The sequence below is a fragment of the Aotus nancymaae genome, unplaced genomic scaffold, assembly GCF_030222135.1.
Source record: "Aotus nancymaae isolate 86718 unplaced genomic scaffold, 86718_ANA_hifiasm-v0.15.2.pri h1tg000033l, whole genome shotgun sequence".
NCBI classification, from domain to species: Eukaryota; Metazoa; Chordata; class Mammalia; order Primates; family Aotidae; genus Aotus; species Aotus nancymaae.
This window is the reverse complement of record NW_026988447.1, coordinates 26,038,603-26,059,457: the sequence shown is the minus strand read 5'-3', so window position 1 is coordinate 26,059,457 and position 20,855 is coordinate 26,038,603. Positions and strand designations below refer to the sequence as shown.

Genomic DNA, 20,855 nt, shown 5'->3' with positions numbered 1-20,855 from the left:
CCCAGCAGAAAAAAATTTATTTATTTATTTTTTGACTGTGTTTGCAACTTAAAGAGACTCTTAGAACTTAAAGGGACTCTTAGAACCATCAGTTATCTAAGAGTAGGCAGAACAGTTTTGGGCCTGCTAGAATTTTCATCCAGAGGCAAGGAACTCTGATACCCCCCAACACATTTTAAGTGTCAATGTGGCAAAAATAAAGATGTATTTTGAATGATCCCTCACATCTGCCTGAGCTTTGGGTTCACCACCCACCATGGCTCAAAAATATTCAGGAAGAAAAAAACCAATAAAAATAATACAAGAAATAAAAAATCAATATGCTAGAACAACTATTTACATAATATTAGGTATTATAAGTACCTAGAGATGATTTAAAAGTATACTGGAGGATATGCATAGTAACATGCAAATATTACACTATTTTACGTAAGGAACTTGAACATCCTCAGATTATGGAACGAACTTATCACAGAACAAATTCCCTGTGGGTATTAAGGGCTGACACTCTGTTTAACACATTAGATACCCTCTTCTTTTCCCAAGAATCAGAGTTGATGGGAAGTTAGCAACGGAAATTTTCCCAGAGGAACTCCATATAATTTTTCATTTCAACTGACCAAGTTTTAGCCTTTACATTAATTCATGTATACTGCTTCCTTCAGAAAGTTTGAAGACCAGTTCTCCTGGCCAGATAAATCATGCCAAGTGCTTTTCAGAATGTATAGGGCAGATGTGCCATAACTTGATTCTGCCATCCCCACCCTCCATGGGCCGACAGTTGGTTCCTTCTAGTCTGAGGTGGAAGAAGGGCCAAGTGGGTAACGATCTGAAGGCAGTGCTAGAGGACTTGAGACTTGTGTAGTGACTCAGTAAGGGGAAGAAGGAAATGCATGGCGGTGTCAACAACCTCCCTGAAAAATCACAGGAAAGTTTCAGACCCTTCCGAGATGTGGAGTGGCACTCAACGTTTTTAAGAAGGGGTAAGTCATCTGTTCTATGTCTTTCTCTAGCTTCTATCTTGAGTCTTCAGACATACAGGGCTGTCTGTTTAGCTGTGTTTTCCTTTGGTTCTAAGGAACTTTTTTTTCCCCTGTGGAAGCAAACCCAACAATCTGCAGCCTGAGCTTGAGAAGTTAAAGGCTAAGTGTGCTTTTGGCATGATTAGGCCTACAGATAAAGACTGGTGAGTGATTATGTGGGCATTCATACAAACAACCCCTCACACAAAGATGGAGGAGAAACACTGTGCTGGGACTGCCAGGTGAGGTTCTGAAAGATGGAATGTCAGAAACATTAAAAATGTGCATAGAAGAACATCTTTCTTCCAACGTCAGACTTGCAACAAGTCTGAATCTCCTTGGCTCTGTAAATGGTTTTCATTTTTTTTTTCTTCTGGGAGCTGAAGATGATCCTTTAATGCTAGATTTTTCCATCTTCACTCTGAAGGCAATCTGTTCTACATCTTTGCTCCATGAGTGCTGAAATGACTTTGACATGCATTTGATCTATTGCACGCAGGCCAGGAAAAAAAGAATAGAGGTTGGAATGAGAGTATAAGTAGGAAGTAAATAAATTTTTTATCTTTTAAGAGATTTAGAAAAATGGAAGAACTGAATAAATAAATTGAATGAGAAGCGAGTAAGCAACTGTGTTAATTTTTCCCCCCATTCTGTCTCTAAGCGTAGCGTTGCTAAGCCTGGGCTCTGGGGCCAGTGGCCTAGTGTGAGTGCCACCCCCACCTGTCACATATGACTTTGGGTCAGTGACATTAATCTCTCTGTGCCTCCATTTCTGCATCAGTAAGATGAAGATAAAAATAATATTTACCTCATTAGGTTGTTGTGAGCTAATATATGAAAAAGGATTAAAGGGTGCCTGGTATGTAATAGGTGCAATATATTTCTTAGCAGCTGCTATTTCTTCCTTTCTAGTAATTTCCTGGGTCTGTGGAGATGTGAGGAGGAGAAAGAATAATTTGGAGAAAAGTCATGTTCAACCTCCACTGGGTTATTTATTTGCTATTTATAGGAATATTGTACACCCAACTACACTTATGTCTACTTCCTCATGATTTTTGAACAGCATTCAAGTTGAGTACAATAATGTTGATGAAAATTTGAATCTTTTCACTCATTTAGTCATAGATTTATGTTTATTTATTAAGCATTTACTTGAGAAAGACGCTAAGCAATTAAAAAAACCTGTATAGAGCAGAGGCTTTTTCTCCTAAGGAACTGACAGCCATTTAGTTAATGGTATAAACCAATCACATCTAACCAGAGTGTTCATGTTTGTAAAATTCTGAGAAATCTAATAAACAAAACTAATCAGAAATATATGGTTTAGGAAAAATATTTTGTGAGAAAATTTAGTTTCTATACGAAGAAAGTGATAGCCATATTAATATAAGCCATCAGTCTTCTGACTGTAGGTATTGTCATATCACTCTTATTTCTTCATCCATCTTTACCAATACTTCCTTTGAAATTGCCTGGCTTTCTTTTCTTCTGTTATGAACAGAAAGGCTCTACTTTAAGCTTAGATTGAAGACGTTTACCTCAATTCATTCAGTAAACATCTACAGAATGGTCACTATGAACTAAACATTCTGAGTCTATTTTATGCAAAAAACAGTTTAGGGATTACAAATTACATGGATATACATCATAATTTTCTATTTTCGGATGTATTTTAACCCACAATATATTTATATCTATTTTGTTTTGGATGTAATTTAACCCACATTAAATTAAAATGCTTTCTCATTTGTCATCTTGGCTTTACTAAGATGTATGAAGTATGTAGCCACTCTTCAAAATAAGGAATCTGACAGATGACATATCTCCTCTTGAAAATCAAATGGTCATTCTTTTTCAAGAATAATGATCCTTTTAAAAATTTTGTTTCTCAAAAGCAAGTTCATGCCTTAAATGTTTTTCAACTGCTAGAAAAATTTTATCAGACCTTCTAATATATTTCACTAAGATCATGAACGGTCATATGTGTGGTGGTAATCAAAGATGTCCAATAAATGGAAAAATTTTGAGACCACCTGGTACACCAAAAAGAGAACTTTCTATTTGACCTGAGTCAGATGTTTAGTCCTCTGGGCCACAATGTTCTCATGACAAAATTTACAAGTATATTTTGGTAAGAATCAAAGGTTCTCTTCCATTTAAAGTACTAGGATTCTAGATCTATGCACTTCAATATGATAGCCACTAGCAGAATGTGACTACTAAGCATTTCAAATGTGACTAGTTTAAATTAGTTTTATATTGTCTCAGTAGTTTTAATTTTGAAGATTTAATAGATTTAATTTTGAAGATAAGTTTATATTGTCTTAATAGTTTTAAATAGTTTCAAGTTTTAATATTTTAATAAATTATTTTATTAAATTATTATTTAATATATTTAATAATTTTATTAAATAAGTAAATAATTAATCAAATAATTAATAATTTTAAGTTGTGAAATTATACTTTAATAAATTAGATTATTATTTTATTAAAATTATCATTTAAATAAATACTTTTAATAAACTATTGAGACATTTTATCTCAATAAAAATTAAGTTCTTTACTGTTTACTTCTTGAGCCACTTTATTTAAAAACATTCTGAAATGTGCTGTAAGTGTAAAGAAAATACACACCAGACTTTGAAGACTGAGTATAAAAAATGTAAAATATTTTGATATACAGGGTTAAACAAAAATATATTATTAAAATGAACTTCATTTTTACAAATGTTTTAGTGTGGCCATAGAAAAATTTAAATTACATGCATGACTTGCATTATATTAATATTGGACTGCATTAGTCTAAACCTTCAAAACAAAGGGATCAAAATCCATCTTTAATGGCTTTTAAATGCTGAATGGTCAACATTTCAATACTGAGATCTTTATACCTGTAAAAGTTAAGTTTCTCAAGTTAAAGGTCTTATTTATCAAAAACTAATAAACATTGCATGGGCAGGTATTTCTTACCAAGCTCCTCTTCAAGTTACTTCTGTCAAGGTCCTGAAAAAATAGTATGCTTACAATATTCAATATTCAAATCCCAAATAGGAACATCTCAAGTATATAATAAAAGATGATCAGGAAATAGACCAAAAGATTAAGAGTGATTGTTTCCAAGTAGTGGAGCCCTCAGTGATTCTTTCATTCTTTTCTTTATCTTTCAATTTTTCAACAATGAATAGTTTCTTCATCAGAAAAATACATATCTTTACATTTTAGCAAGCTTTCATAAATTTTACAGAAATCACAAATACGTAAAAGAAAGACCAGCTTAAAAGAAAATATCCCCAAATACTTCAATCTGCTTTTCTACATTTCCAAATTTCTCCAGTGATTAGGTTACTTTTATCAAGAGAAAGAAATATACTTTATTTAAAAATTGCCATATCCACTCACTCTTTTAACCTCAAACCTGAGCTAATTTGCATCTGACTTTCTTAGAACTCCTGAAGCTTTTATCTCTTATATTAGACTGAATACTAGGTACTTTAGATTTTTACTTCAATCTTGATGCTAATATACATCCTTTAATATTTTTATTCAAACTACCATCAAACAGAACAGGATTTAGTGACTGTCTATGGAGGAGATGGGGGAAAATAAAATACCAGAAGGTATTTTAGTATGCAGGGCCACTGTGCACAGGGGTTTAGTGTCTATTGCAAATATGGCCATCTAAAGGGATGCCATTTACATCCACATCCTACCGAAACAAGGAAAGCAGCCTCCTGCACATGGTCTAGACTAGTTCCTACAGTCACACACACACTCAGGGGCTCCAGTGCATGTGTGCACACACATACAAGCATGTGCTCATGAGTGGGTGTGGTTGTGCTCCATCCCAGTCCTGCTGGGCATCACTTGTAGTTGCTCCTCTTATCTGCCCTCCAGTATGAGAAGTTCCAGATCCATGACCCTAATGTGCCTCAGGTACCACGGGAAGCGGGCATGGAGATTGAGCAGTGCTGTGATGTGTGAGCCCTGGTGTCAGTGTGTGGGCGGGCAGGAGCATGGGCACACAGAGCCAGGTGGGCTGTCTGCCCTGCTGGCTCTAGGAAAGGCAGTTCTTCCAAGGGCTGACAGTTATAACTGATGAACCTAGCAATGATGTACTCATTCAGTACTTTTTTCTTCTTGAGGAAAGGTATTCTTTTCCAATTCCCACAAGGCAACAGCCCTCCTTCTGGCTATGTCACTTTAAGTAGGGCAGAACTTACTGTTAGTAGTAAAGATGACTTCTCCCTCCTGGGGGGTGGGGTCTGTATCCTGGACCACCTGCAAGGCTCCCACAGTCCGGACAGCAGGGTCCAAAGTGACTGAACTTTCATTCACTGTTGTGTCACTTGCACCTGTGATCTGGTTGGTTGGTGGACCTCCCAGAGAGCCCTCGAAATCAGTGGGCAAGTCGTCCATGCAGTCGGCATTGGGCTGATGGGGGCAGAAAAGGATGTATTCTCAGTACGTCATCCACTTAGAGATTAAACGTCTACAGGCTAAACATTTTGTCTCCATAAAAAAATTAAGTTCTTTATTGTTTACTTCTTCAGCTGCTTTATTTAAAATCACTCTATGTATAGTTTCCATAATATTAACACAAAAAGATCTTCCAAAATTTCCTTTCCAAAGATTCATTTTATATTAAAAATGTTCCTTTTTAATTTTTTAGAATAAAAATTAAAGTTTTAATTTAAGATAAGCAATATTTGTACATTTAAATAATCACTTGGGGGAATATGTGAAATTTATTTACAATGAATGCATTTCCGTACATATAGTATTATTTACCACACACCTAGAATGTAGCTGGTAGCCTTATCATTATCCCTCAAAACTAATGCATTGTTTACAAATGTACTAATGATATGAGAGTAGGAGGGAGAAGAGAATCTAAGTCATTATGGCTTGTTCATTAAAGATACATACATACCCTCAAACATACACAAAAGCACAGAGTAAGACTACTTCTAAGAAAAACATAAACCAAAAACTAGCTATAGAAAAATATCCCTATGTCCTTAATATGGAATTAACCATACATTAGTCAAATCCTTTAAATTAAAATCTTAGAATCATAAGACTAGGGTGAGACCCCCTTGTTCAATCGACCATGGGTTATAGGACCCTTTCCTCTCCAATATCATTGACAGCTTCCTTTAAAGAATATAGCAATGGGAGGTCTCTGCTTTGCAAGGCAGTCTGTGTTGGCCAGCACTGTTGGACTGTATTATTATTGGGCAAAATCTTACTCTTTGTATGTTTTACTCTTTTGTCTTAGGTCTGCTGGTTTGAAGTAATAATGAATATATTTATATCTCTTACACAAACAGCTTTTCAAATTACTTTCAGTTCTGTCTCCACACAAACTCAAAATTATGTTTAAAAGGTGGTAGTGGAGGGATATTGCCTTAAGGACTATTAAGAATAGCTGGCTGGGAGTGGTGGCTTGTGCCTGTAGTCCCAGCACTTTGGGAGTCTAAGGCAGGTAGATCATGAGGTCAAGAGATCGAGACAATCCTGGTCAACATGGTGAAACCCCATCTCTACTAAAATTACAAAAATTAGCTGGGCTTGGTGGCACGCGCCTGTGGTCCCAGATATTTGGGAGGCTAAGGCAGGAGAATTGCTTGAACCTGAGCTGAGATCATGACACTGCACTTCAGCCTGGTGACAGAGTGAGACTCTGTCTCAAACAAACAAACAAACAAAAGAATAGCCATTAATTTCTTTTGCTCTGGTCTGAACTTCAACTTCATCTTGAAGGATGATAATGACATGGTTTGTTTTACACTCCCAAAGTAGGCAGAACATCAGGGTCAGGATTAGCGGAAGAGAACTCGGGATTGACGATGATTGAATTAACATCACAATGACTGTTGTTTTCCAAGGTCTTCAGAACAGAAAACCTACAACTCATGGACTTATAGGGAACACAAAACAAGAAATCCAAAGTGCTGGACTCTTGTCCTAATGTTCTGCTCTTAGCTGTGTAACACCAGTCTCCTGAGCTCCACACCTGTGTCCTATCAGTCAGCTGGAGATCTCTATCAATCCATAAACCCATCAAATTCAGCTCATTCACTTCTTTCCTGTATTCTTTCTTCTTTTTGCCTTCTCTAGCTGTATTGGAAGTAAGCCAATTCACTGAAACTCAATTTTTCAAAAATTCAAAGAATGATCAATTCACTGAATTTCACTAAATCTACTGATTGACATTGGACACAAGCAGGTGGGTTTATGAACATTCCCTCCCCATTACAGTTTTCCTATCTACTTACAATCTCTTCTTCAGTTTATTTCAGTCTTCACTCTCTCATCGGAGCATTCTTTAAAGAAAACACCATGGGTATGTTTCTTCTCTTCTCCTAAGGAAGGAATTACATGCTCCCTGGCATGACAATGGCAGATGCTCTAGAGCCTGGCCCCAGTCTACATTTCTGGCCTCACCTTCAGCCTTTGGAGACATGAAACACACCATCCATTCCCTCCTTTCAACACTGTAGCTTATACTCTTCCTGTGCTCAGGATGACATTTGATCCAATAACCCTCCTTTTCCTATCCCAAGTCTCAAGTTGACCCCTGGGGTAATCACCCTTTAATTCCCAGGCCCAATGTCCCCTTTTCTAAGGCATGTTCCCTCCCAGGTAGGCATTGTTGATCCTGGAAGTACTTTATAAGGCACTTCTCCCATGCTGTATGGCTATTAGTTAATGTGCTGGTCTCACTCTGCTAGGCCCCAAACATTGTAAAGTGAAGCAACCACACTATATTGACCTTGGATTCCAAGCCCCTACATAGTGCCATTGACAATGACTAGGTGCTCAGTGAATGCTGACTTGGAAATTTGATCTGAGTCTCAGGTTTCTACCCTGGAAACTCGGGCATGTTGTTAGTATCTGCCCTAAATTAATTAAACAAGGATTTGAGAAAATATTTGAAAAACTGTAAAGTTCTATTCAAAGGTAAGATATGCTGTGTACAGGTGTTATGCTTATCTATTATAAGCATAACCAACTGTGTGTGGGTTTCAAGAGGAAAAGATTTCACAAAGAGAGTACTGTGCAGGCTGTTCTTTTGGCCATAAACACTTAAATGCAATCATATGTAATAATAATGGACATATTTTTCAAAATGTTGATCTAGCTGTTGATATTGTTCTTTGTGTATTTTCTTAATCTTGATGAAGTTTTTTTCTTTGCTCTTCTTTTTGCGGGATAGTAGGAATAGTGCTATATCTTTAATAGAGTGGGGTGGAGGATAAGAGAGCTAATTAGCCCAGTGAAACTGTCAATGGTAGCAAGCACAAATAATTTGACTTGGATACAATATTTAATAGACCAATCTCACAGAACCTCACAGATTATATCCACTATACATGCTTCATCAAATGGAATAATATTTTGAAAAAAAAAAAAATTTATGTACCTCTAAGAGAAGGCACAATCATAAACTTTAAAACAAGATGTCAAATGCTATCTACAAGTGAAAACTGCACCCATATTTAAATTCAGGTTAGCATGGAAAACCCCTAAAATAAAGCAACTGCTAAATAGAAACTTGTGAATACACCAGATATACAGAATTTTATATTCAATAAAAATTATCAACCTATTCCAATCAGGATAATAGTGATAGGAGGTGGTGGCTGGCATATAAAAGACCCAGGTTATATGGTACCTTAGAGGAGGAGTCACTGAAACTGTATTCTGTCATTCTACCAAGATAGACCTAGATGACTGGATGAATAGAGGGCGAAGCAGTGTAATGTAGATAAAAAACGCTTCTGACAATAAAGGACTCCCCATTCTTTCTATTCAGTATTATATTTCTCTTGGCAAACTATAATGGAAAATGATACTTATTGTTCATTTTCCATTATATGGAATTTTATGATCAGTGAACTGTGCTCTCATTTTTTAGTTCATTGTAGGGAAATCACTTACAAAATAACAACATCCCTAGCTTTTGACTTTTAACTTACTTGTCTTATACCATGGGTGGATACAAGGACACTCCATTTAAACAACAAAAATGAAAACCAAAAACAAAAACACTATGCCACCTGTATTTGAATAATCTAGTAGATTAGGATTACAACCAAGTTGTTTGCGAGTTGACACTGTTCAGAGGAGAATCAGGATGAAATTCATAAATATGATTGTATGACTAGCAACATTCAAGGTGCTGAAGGGCTGTAATTCCATAGACATTTATTGAGCACTTAGCATATGTAAGGAATGCAGATATGAAGCATCAACAGACATCAGTTATCAGAGAGTGACAAGCTCTTTTTCAATTTTCTTTGAATAAGAAGTAATGAAATATATAGAACATAGGAAAATTATAAGACAATTTGTTTAAGCTGTATACAAAGGGTTTCAGTTTGATATGGGAAGTGTTTTCTAATTGAGAAGGCCATGAGCTTGCCCAGTGAGATGGAATGTTTTAAGAATAGAGTAGAAGTCATCTTACTGATATAATTCAGACATTGTGCTGCCCAATGGTAGAAGGATGAAGGGGAACAATAACCAAAATTCCACCCAGATCCTGACTTTGCAATTCCCTAGGATAAAAACAGAAAAGGCTTGAGAGGCACAGAAGGTATCCATATGCCTTCATGCTTTGGGAGAAATAGCACAAAAGCCTTATTCATCATGGAGGGTGTTCTCTTTTGCGGGGCAAGCTTGGATGTGTATCATGTTCTTGTTTAGCTGGCCTTTAAAAATCTTTACCAAATCCAAAAGATGCTACTGATGTTTATTTTTCTGACAGTTCATTGTGCTAAGTAAAATCCTATTCAGACTTTGTAGGCATCAAACCATGGCCAGAATGCCCAAATGCTAAAGGTTAAAATATTATTAATCTTGGAAATAACAGAAAAGGCCACCCCATAATTCTTTCTAAAAATAATTCACAGCGATACTTGCATCTTACTTACAAGTAGATTTTGCAGAAGTTACACCTCCACTGAAAAAGTCTGGAATCAAATACTCTTTTGTACAAAATTGAATGATGGATGCTTGCTAGTTTTCATCGTCCTGACCAGAGAACAGTGGGATTGGCACTTAGGATCTCTAAAAATACCCTGAACAATAGGAACACGTCAAAGGATCCAACTGTCTCTCCTTCACTGTGAGAACTGTGAGGATTCTAGAGACCTTGGAGACTATAGACACACATACACACATTCCCCCTTCCCTGAGAGACTCAGTTACAGACCAAAATGTGAACAGTACAAAAACTGAGCTCAGCTTCCCAAGTCACCAGTATCTGGTAGAGCTGCTGGGTTTTCACTAATGTTTCATGTTCCCTTTAATTGATTTTCATTTTAAATGCAATATGCATGTATAACTGGTCTGAAAATTTAATGCATTGTCTTTAAAATCCAGCTCAAAGGTATAGTCACACAAGTTGATTTGTGTTCAGAGTATCAACCACGCAGATCATAGTGCAGGCACGGAGGCAGCTGGCACAGGGTAGAAAATTCAGCCAATGCATGTCCTCATAATGCTTCAGGCGTGCCCCCTCCAACAGAGCCACTTTGATATTCCTAAGATTATTAGTCCTTTGGTATTAAAGTAAACCTTTGATATGGGATCTGATCCTTCCTCTTTCAGTGAGATCTTGGGACTATTAACGTTCTCTTTATTCTCTGCCATTAGCAGTGAGGAGTGACAATAGGGAGGTGGCAGCCAAGTGGAGGGCCTGAGGGGGAGCTGGTATCTGCATTTCATTTGTCTGACTTCTTCTAGACAGCACCGTGTAGTTTCTCACATCTCTCAGTGTAGTCCTTGGATTTGGTGGCCTGCCTTGCTTCCTGCCCTCATTGCTGAGAGGGAAGAACACATAGCAGCTGGTGTCTCACCACCCACCAGCTTGCAGGCTTCACCTGATGTGGTCCTGGGAAAGTCTCCCTGGAGCATCAAGCCAGCTGGCTGACTCTCTTTGTACAGGGGAGAGACAAAATTTTAGAAAACGTTTAGTCTCTGGGGGAGTCAACTGGGGGAACCCGTTAAATTAAGAACTAAGTGTTAGCTTTCCTGGCTCTGGTTTCCTGTTTGCTCAAAGTCTCCACAGAGATCTGAGTTTAGCTGAGGCTTTGAGCCTGACTCTCAGACTCTGTCCTCCCCTCTGGAAGGTGCTCTCTCTCTCTGAGAGCCAGGTGATCGTGGGGCAACACCAGAAAGCATGGCACATGGATCTCCCGATGGCTGAACATGGGTGATGGTGCAAGAGGTGCTCAGTGTGCAATTGGCCCGCGGTGTGTCTGCTGCTGTCCCACCGGTTCTCTCATACTGCAGCCCAGAAGAGAAGCCAATGAGCTGCACAAGTGACACCTTGACTCACAGACAAATACAATGCACATGGTGAAAGGTTGGGATGTCTTCAGGGAAAAAGTGAGAGGAGAAATGCTTTCAGACATAGGAGTTCCCTTGGAGCCTCATAAGATAATGTGACTGCTATGTGTGACTGAGGGGACACAGAACATCCAAGTATAATGTTTTCTCCCTGCTTTGGGGGCAATGCAGAAAGACAGACATGATGATGCTGTAGGCTGTGCTGTGCTTACCGGGATCCCTAGGGCTTTAAGAATGTTCATCTTGCACATGGGACAGGTGCGATGGTCTAGAAGCCAGGGGTCAACACAGGACTTGTGGAAAAGATGCCTGCAATGAGAACCATACATCTTAGAGTGGCGGTAACTGCAAAGACTACCTAGTCCACCATGGCCCAGGGACTTGTCCAAGGTCACACAATTGCTCAGTGGCAGAGTCAAGGCTCAAAGCTCCATCACCTAACTTGTGGGTCAAAATGTTTCCTGTTATACCCTGTAGTGATATAGTCAAAATTTGTCTGGATCCCAAGAGTGTCCTATATAGTTTTCAATGGAGTCTTCCAAGTTTCAGAAAATGTAGAGAATGGAGAAACTGAGTTTCTCAATACAAAGAAGCTCTAATGACAAGAATACAAGTGGGAAAACATGTACACACCTTGTAGGATGACTTGATTGATGCTACTTTAAAAAACAATTCAGAATTTCTTTTCCCACAATCAGAAGACAACTGCAAAGTAAAGGCTGATTTCCATTAACATTTGGGATCTAACGCAAAAGGACAAAAGAGCTCCTGGAAGCATTCAATAACACCAATGCCATTTTAAGTTGTTGTGACTTCTGGTTGTCAAATCAAAAGCCAGAGTGAAAGGCTCTGGGGTCTCACGTGGGTAGCCATCATATCTGTGCAGTCGATTCACTCAACGACACGGTGATTCCCATGGGCCAGTCATTACTAGCTTTTGCCTTCGTGGCAGAAGGGGGCATTTGGTGTGTACAGGAGAGCTTCCTAACTGAACTTTCTCTGAACTTGGCTCAAAGAAGTCCACTCAGAGATGTCAGGAACTCCTTGAGTCAGAAGCTTTTCTTCTAACTCCCAAAACTCCAGACCATAGGCAGAAGTAGTCAGAATTTCCTGCCTGAGGCAAGAAGAGAAAGAACTATCTGTTTTAAATATGAGGACTTCCTTAGGACATTCCATGCATGCCTGACTCTCTTTCTGTACCCCCTGCTTGTCCCCCCTCTGCAATGGGGCACTGTTCTTGAATATTTCTACTCTGTTTTCTCACTTGCACCGCCTTTTGTCCTCATAGTTCAGAAAATCTCATTTGTTTTGTCTTAGGGGGTGTTGGGCACAAATGCTTAAAAAGTACCTCCAAATTAGAGAAGGGTTTGGGGAAGTGCTACCTTTTAAACTGAAATTAGAAGAACTCAAATGCCAAAGATGAGATTGGCTGCATACAGGATATGATCAGATTGGGGATTAGAAAAAAGGACTATAGCAACAAGTATGTGTTATTATGTTTCCAGATTATTGTTTAAGATGGCCTGCAGATTTACTATGATATGGTTTGGGTCTCATGTCGAATTGTAATCTCCAGTGTTGGCGGTGGGGCCTGGCGGGAGGTGACTGCTGGATAGGGGGCAGATTTCCCTCTTGGTGCTGTTCTTGTGATAGTGATTTCTCATGATATCTGGTTGTTTAAAAGTGTGTGGTGCCTTCCCATTCTGCTTCCTTCTGCTTCAGTCTTGTGAAGTGCTGACTCCCCCTTTGACTTCTGCCATGATTGAAAATTTCCTGAGGCCTCCCCAGAAGCCCAGCAGATGCCAGCATCATGCTTCCTACAGCCTATGGAACTGTGAGCCAATTAAACCTCTTTTTTTTTTCTTTGAGATGGAGTCTTGCTCTGCTGCCCAGGCTAGAGTGCACTGGTGCGATCTTGGCTCACTTCAACCTCCAACTCCTGGGTTCAAGTGATTCTTGTGCCTCAGCCTCCCAAGTAGCTGGGATTTACAGGTGCCCACCACCACACCCAGCTAATTTTTGTATTTTTATTAGAGATGAGGTTTTGCCATGTTGGCCAGGCTGGTCCTGAACTCCTGACCTCAAGTGATCTGCCCACCTCAGGCTCTCAAAGTGCTGGGAGTACAGGCATGAGCCACTGTGCCCGGCCTAACTTTCTTTTCTTTATAAATTACCCAGTCTCAGGTATTTCTTTATAGCAGTGTGAAAACAGACTAATACATACTACTTGGAAGGTACATATTTCATTCACTTATCCATTCACTTCTTTATCTGTGCATTCATGTAACGAGTAGTATATACCAAGAACTGTGCTCAACACAGAGAATCGACACAATTTTGATTTGGCTCTTTCCCACAAAAAGCATAGCAAGAGAGGCCGACATTAATAAAATAATATAGAAATAAACTACTTAGTGACAACCACGTTAAGTACTACATTAGAGGAAAAGGGAGTTTGGCAAGGAGGGGCGTATAACTGGGAGATTTATCCTAGTTGGGGTGGTCAGGGAAGGGCTCCCTAACAAAGTGATGAAGCTGAGACCTAAGGGCTACGTCGGTCATGGTTTACATGGAGGGGAAGATGCGTGGAAGAGGAGTGAATGGCTCAAGCAAAAGCCAAGTGAGAGAGGGACAGCAAGGAGAAGGGGGTGTCTGGCACCCAAGTTAGATAAAGCCATTCCTTTCCTTGCACTTCCAAAAAGCAATTTTGACCTCTCCATGTTCAGGTTCTACACTCTGTATCTTTGTTTTTATTCCTACATATTTCCTGCTGGTTCTAATTCTCTGAAGAATCCTGACCAATATATCCTCCAATTAGAGTGGAGGATTTGCTCTCTATGAAAGAAAAATCCTTGTTTTCTTGATTCACTGTTGCATCCCCAGCATCCCCAGTTCCTGGCACTCAGTTGATGCTCAAGTTCCTAATCTGAACTTGCTCACCAACTGGTGTGGCTCCTGGAAAAAAGTCAAATACTCTGGTCTTTTGACCATTCCCTGGAGGCAGGGCTCCGCTGTTTTCTGCACAAGTGCTGAGTCAGAATGACAGCAGGGCCATTCATTAGCTGTTTTAGCACTCAAATAAGACGATTAATATCCCCAAGTCTCAGTGGCCTGTCTGTAGGATGGAGAGGTATCTACTACAGCAGAAAAGCCTTCGCTGGAGTCTCTGATCCATAGACACTAGTCATTGTTCTCAAACACCCTCAGTTGTTTCTCTCTATGCACTGGTCATTCTTACACCTCCTCTGGATGCTTAGTTTTTATGTGGCAACTTGGCGAGGCTGTAGTACCCAGTTATTCAATTGATACAAATCCAGATGTTGCTATGAAAGTATTTGTAGATGTGGTTAATATCTACAATCAGTTGACCTTAAATAAAGGGGATTATCCTCAACAATCTGGGTGGGCCTCATGCAATCATTTGAACGATCTTAAGAGCAAAACTGAGGTTTCGGCTGGGTGTGGTGGCTCATGCCTGTAATCCCAGCACTTTGGGAAGCTGAGGCAGGTGGAAGGCAAATCACTTGAGTTTAGGAGTTTGAGACAAGCCTGGCCAACATGGTGAAATCCTGTCTCTACTAAAAATACAAAAACTAGCTGAGTGTGGTGGCGTGTGCTTGTAATTCCAGCTACTTGGGAGGCTCAGGTGGGAGAATCGCTTGAACCTGGGAGGTGGAAGTTGCAGTGAGCCATGATCACGCCACTGCACTCCTGCTTGGCTGACAGAGCAAGGCATTGCCTCAAAACAAACAAACAAAACCCTGAGTTTTCTCTGAGAAGAAATTCTTCTCTAGACTGTAGCATCAGCTCCTGCCAAGTGTTTCTGGCCTATAGGCCTGTCCTGCAGACTTCAGGCTTGCCAGACCATGGAATCACATAGGCCAATTCCTTGAAACCTCTATCTGTATCTATATCTCTATTTCTGTGTACCTCCTGCTAGTACTGCTTCTCTGGAGAATCCTGACCAACATATCCTCCAATTAGGATATAAGCTCTATGAGAATAAAATTCTTTTTTCCTGGATTCACTGTTGCATCTCCGGCACCTAGAATAGTTCCTGGCACATGGTTGATGCTCAAGAAACATTTGCTGCATGAACAGATACTTATTTACCCAAGGACCGAGCACGCCTCCCTGCCTCCACATGGTCAAGTCTCATTCATGTACTCTTCCTGAATCTGTCACATTTGCGACTTTTCTTCTGTCAGGGTGGCTCCTTCCTGCGCTAGCTCATCCTCTTTTTCTCTGTATCACTGCAATGGCATCGAAACTGCTCTCCACACTGCCAGTCTTTTCTTGTTCTCTTCATCCCACTCATTGTTGCCAGATTTATCTTTCTAAAATATAGCACTGGTTACGTCACCCCCTTGTTCCATTCTGTTCTGTGCTGGGAGCTGGGTACAAAGATGAATAAGACAAGGCCCTGCCCTTCAAGGCAGCACCACAGTCATCTAGCGATTCACTGCTAACTACAATGGGAAGGCCATGGAAAGGTTGCACTCCTGGGTCTGCTGTTTTCTGGCTTTTTTTGTCCTAGGCAAGTTACCTTAGCTCTCTAAGATTCAGTTCCTCATCAGTGAGATTTTATCTTACAGGTATGGGCTTCGTGAGTGAATGAGTCTGTGTGTGTGTGCATGTGTGTGTGTGTGTGAGTGTGAGAGAGAGAGAGAGAGGAGAGGAGAGAAGAGAGAGCGCCCACGAAGTTTAAAACATAAGTCCTGGTACTCCTTAATTGTAAACTAACACAAATTTTATTAATAGCACTGTATTACATATTATTTTTAAGATATTCTGTGATTACTATGATTTATACTCTTTTGTGTAACTTTCCTAACATGGAAAGCAAATAACTACAGATTTTAAAAAAATCAGAGGGAGAACTAAGGGCAAAAAAGAAAAACTGCTGAAATGACACATAGGGCAGTCAGGCTTATTAATTAATATTCATTTCTTTTTAATTCTATATTGACCACCAAATATGAAAATTTTATCCTTATAATTGGGATTGCAAAACAATATTTTCCTCTAAGTGGAAAGAAAAATAAAAGTCACCAGACTAAATAAATAAACAAAAAGATAGGGAAAGAATCTGGAGTTTAGGGAAATGCACCAGTTAGTAAACATCTCCAAGGTAAAGTCCATCTCATCTTATTTGCACGATTTGCAGGATAGCAGTGAGCCTTCCCATGGTTTAACAAGCACTGCATGAGAAAGAACATGCGGAAGACAAGATAATCCATCTCTTAACAGTTCCAACAAATTGGAAATACAACAAAGAGTTGGCCAAAGCTGTTTTCTTTCCTCATTCACCAAAGGGAAGCAAACATTTTAAAAAGAGTTCTTCAAACACCTGACAAAAGAGGATGCAGACAACTGCATAATAATGCAGAGATGATGATGAATAATACATTCTCACACTTTTTGGCAGTAATGACAAACCAAACTAAACTAATTTCCACATCTATTGATTCTTGTTTTCTGCTGTTCTTTCACCTATATATGTGATTGCCTCCCCAATTTAATGACTTTTTTTCCCCCAGCTGGAGAGAGAAGAGGCTGTTCTGTCTTTTCCATCTCGTTCATTTCTGTAGGCACCGTTGGACCCTAACACCCTGCAAGTCAGATAAGGACCCTGTGGTTTTCCTTTGGCACCAATGCAAGCTGTCTCATTCTCCTTAGTGAAGTGGTTATTAAAAAATGTGAATCACTCAGGTACCTGAGAATCCCATACTCCTAGGAAACATCAACAATTTTAAAAAGATACCTAGTACTTCTATGCTTACCCAAAATGTATCTGCAGAACCTCTGAATCTTGTTTGCAAAATTGTCAATAAAGAATGAATTTTTAATGAACACCGACATTAATGTCAGTAATTAATGAATACTGACAGTATCTACCAGTTATCATATCCCTACTATGTACCAGGCATGTTACATACATAATTAAATCACAACAGCCCTATGAAGTAGAAATCATTATTTCTGTCTTATGGAAGAGAAAGCTGAAGCTCATTAAAGTAAATTATCCAAAGGGCTAGTCAGCTGCAGGGCTAGGATTCAAACTTCAATTGACAGTCAGAGTTTTTACCCACACTATACTCTTCACCCCATCCTCAGATTGTCACAGATAAGGGGGGTAGTTGGAGGTATTCAAGCCTTTATTCTTTCCTAGTGTATTTCAGTGCTCCAGCTTAACCTCTCTGAGCCTTAGTTTCTTCACTGATAAAATGAGGATAACAAGAGCACCTATCTGAGGCACTGAATACTATCATCCAGTGTATCAGCTCTCCATCCCTCCAGCACATGGGGGGATGACAAGCTCTCCTGGGTATGGCCATGTGACTAATTCTGGCAGATAAATTATAAAGAGAAATGACAGGTTTCACTTCAGGTCATGGCACTTAATTGCTGACCTATCAATTGACAATGTTTGAGATAGTGACTACTTTGTCAGCCTGACTGCCATGAGTAACAGCCTCTGCTGACACACAGTGGGCACAAAGCATGGGTGAGAAATCCTTGCTGTGTTAAGTCACTGAGAGTTGGGTTTGTTGTTGTTACTGCATCAAAGCTTAGCCTATCCTGACTAGTAAAATACCTTATGGGGCTGTCATAAGGGTTAAATGCTTGTTTGTAAAGTGCTTCGTTAGTAAGTGTTCAGGGGATAATAGCAGTATTAACTATTTTAAATGATGTTGCTATAACATGCACAGTGACAGGTCATAAATATAAATAAAACTGCTACAGAATTCAGCAAAGGGAGAAGTTTGTGAGGAAGTTAGGAGGTTATGGGATACAGTAAGGCCTTTCGTACAACCTAAAGTGTGGGAAGAACTTTGAAGAATTTAGAATGGAAGAAAGAAATTCAAAAGGAAGGGATTTCCATGAATCAACATATAGGAGAAGCAGAGGTCGAGTTTCCCTCATCTGAAAATCCAAAATCTGAAATGCTCTGAAATCTGGAAAATTTTGAGTGCCCAAAAGGGTGCTCAATGAAAATTCTCACTGTAGCATTTTGGATTTTGGATTTCCAGATGAGGGATGGTTACTGTTACCTATAATGCAAATATTCCACAGTTCAAAATGTGAAACACTTCTGGTCCCAGGCATTTTGGGTTAAAGGATACTCAACCTGTATCACGATATACATGGGTTAAAATGTAGGCTATGTAAAGTGGACGAACAGAAAATGAGACTGGAAAATATGAGTCTAAATCAACATTCAGAAATAATGTAGATGGACTGCACAGGAAAGAGGTATGAATGGTGAGAAAAATCCTGTGATGGTAAACTTCTCATCATTAAGTTATTTCCTTCTGTACTTTTCCAGCTTTCTATGTCTCCTAAACAGGAAGTCCTTATAACGGGGATGGTCTAGTTACGACTTGCTATGTGGTATTGATCAAGTCAAGTAAGCAGACACATGTCTCTTCCTACCATATACTCAATCCCACTGACCTAGTGCCACACTGTGGGGACAATTCTGCTAATGGGCTTGATTTGAAATGGTTGGACCAATCATTTAAAAACATCATATTTATGTATTTATTAAAAAAATGTATTTATTTGAGATGGAGTACTGCTCTATTGTCCAGGTTGTACAATGCAGTGGCACGATCTTGGCTCATTGCAACCTCCGTCTCCCATGATCAAGCGTTTCTTCTGCATTAGCTTCCCGAGTAGCTGGGACTATAGGCACACACCACCATGCTCAGCTAATTTTTAGAGATGGGGTTTTGCCATGTTGGCCAGGCTGGTCTAGAACTCCTGATCTCAGGTGATCCACCACCTTGGCCTCCCAAAGTGTTAGGATTACAGGCATGAGCCACTGTGCCCAACTAAAAAATATCATTTTTAAAAATAGAAAAAAAAAAAATGGGCAGCAAATCACACTGCCACGTATGTACCTATGCAACAATCTTGCATGTTTTCCACATGTACCCCAAAACCTAAAATGCAATAAAAAAAAAATAATAAAAATAATAAAAAACAAAACAAACAAAAAAAAAATGGAAAAAAGAGCTGTAACACAGAGACAGTAGTAACCACATTCTGGCTGTAGTTATAAACATAATAACTTTGTTTTGGCAGGAAAATATGATAACAGTTTCATGTGATAGAGCAAAAAAAAAAAAAAAAAAAAGGAAAAAAGAATGCAATGAAGTACATTGCTGCCTGCCATACAAGCTGTGTCCTTCTGTGAAAAAGCTGCTCTCTTTTCAGGCTCACAGTCACAAGTTTGGAAAGTAAAATCCAGAGAACATACAGAGGAAGTAAAGTTCTTACAACTTGGCTAGATTTGATTTAGTTTCCTTGGGGTTCTTGGACATTTGGCTTAGAGTGAGATGAGGTTTCTGAAGCAGATTTTTAGCCAAAACCGTATCCCCAGAGGTATGAAGGTACAGCAGGGCATCCTCTTTGAGCAGGGTAAGTGTGGCTATGGTGTCAACTCCATAACCAGTGATACAGAGCTGGCCCAGAAGTCAGAAAACCTGGCTTTACTTTGGGCCCTCGGACCAACTTCTTTGAGTTAAGGTTTTCTTTTAGTAAAATAAAGGGGCAATAATGATATGTGTCCTTTCTATATTATAGGCTGGTGTGAGCTAAAATTAGACATTAATGCAAAAGTGCTTTGTGAACAGTAGAATGTTTTTCAAAGTTAAAGTGTTGTAATGAACAACCATTTATTCCACACGGCTCTGCACTGTTAGATTTACATCATGAAAGAAACACCAACAACTTAAAAAAAAAACTAAGAAACGATATCAGATCCTCTTGCTACTAATGTCAATTTCTTTTTAAACTACAATGGGAGAAATTTTCACTTTGGGAATGCAAGTTGGGAGGAATTGCAGGACCCGCATTTGATAGTGTGTCTCGCTTCTTGGGTTTCTGGCAGAGCGAGGCTCTGTGTGCTTAGAACTTGACTCTGGTCTAATTATATCATTTGGCTGGGCAGCAAAGCTAGTTGGCATTCATCCCGTGTGTCTCCTTGATTCATATAACTGGGGATCAGGACATTTGAAGTCAGAATGCCATATTTAACAAGGTTATTACAGTGCAAGACTTCTGTCCTAAGGAGGCATTTGCTGTGTTGAAAGAGAACAGAAAAGAACATGTCAGCCATCATTTACAGCACTGCCATCCCTTTCACTTCCCTTTCTTTATTACCTTAATTAAGTGATATCTTTTATACATGCTATGTTGTACAGATAAATATCTGAAGTAATCAAAGAAAAATGGTAAGAAAACATTTAGCAAACTTCACTTAGAAATACTGTATAATTTTTACTAATGTGTAAAGTGAACTATTGTTTTTATAAATTCTATAGCATAGCTTCTTTGGTACTTAAGTTTTTTTTCCATTATTTTATTTTATTTTATTTTTGAGATGGAGTCTCACTGTGTCTCCCAGGCCTGTGTGCAATGGCATGATCTTGGCTCAGTGCATCCTCTGCCTCCCGGGTTCAAGTT

The 20,855-nt window shown here is 39.1% G+C and overlaps 1 protein-coding gene across 1 annotated transcript in view; it reads right to left on the bottom strand.

Moving 5' to 3' along the window:
- RNF150 (ring finger protein 150) overlaps nucleotides 1–20,855 on the bottom strand; it is a 276,996-nt gene that overhangs the window by 47,024 nt on the left and 209,117 nt on the right. The window contains exons 5-6 of the mRNA XM_012443224.3: nucleotides 11,594–11,690; nucleotides 5,243–5,453 (exon numbers count right to left, since the gene is read on the bottom strand). Of these exons, the coding sequence (XP_012298647.2) occupies nucleotides 5,243–5,453; nucleotides 11,594–11,690 (308 nt within the window). The remainder of the gene's footprint in view (nucleotides 1–5,242; nucleotides 5,454–11,593; nucleotides 11,691–20,855) is intronic.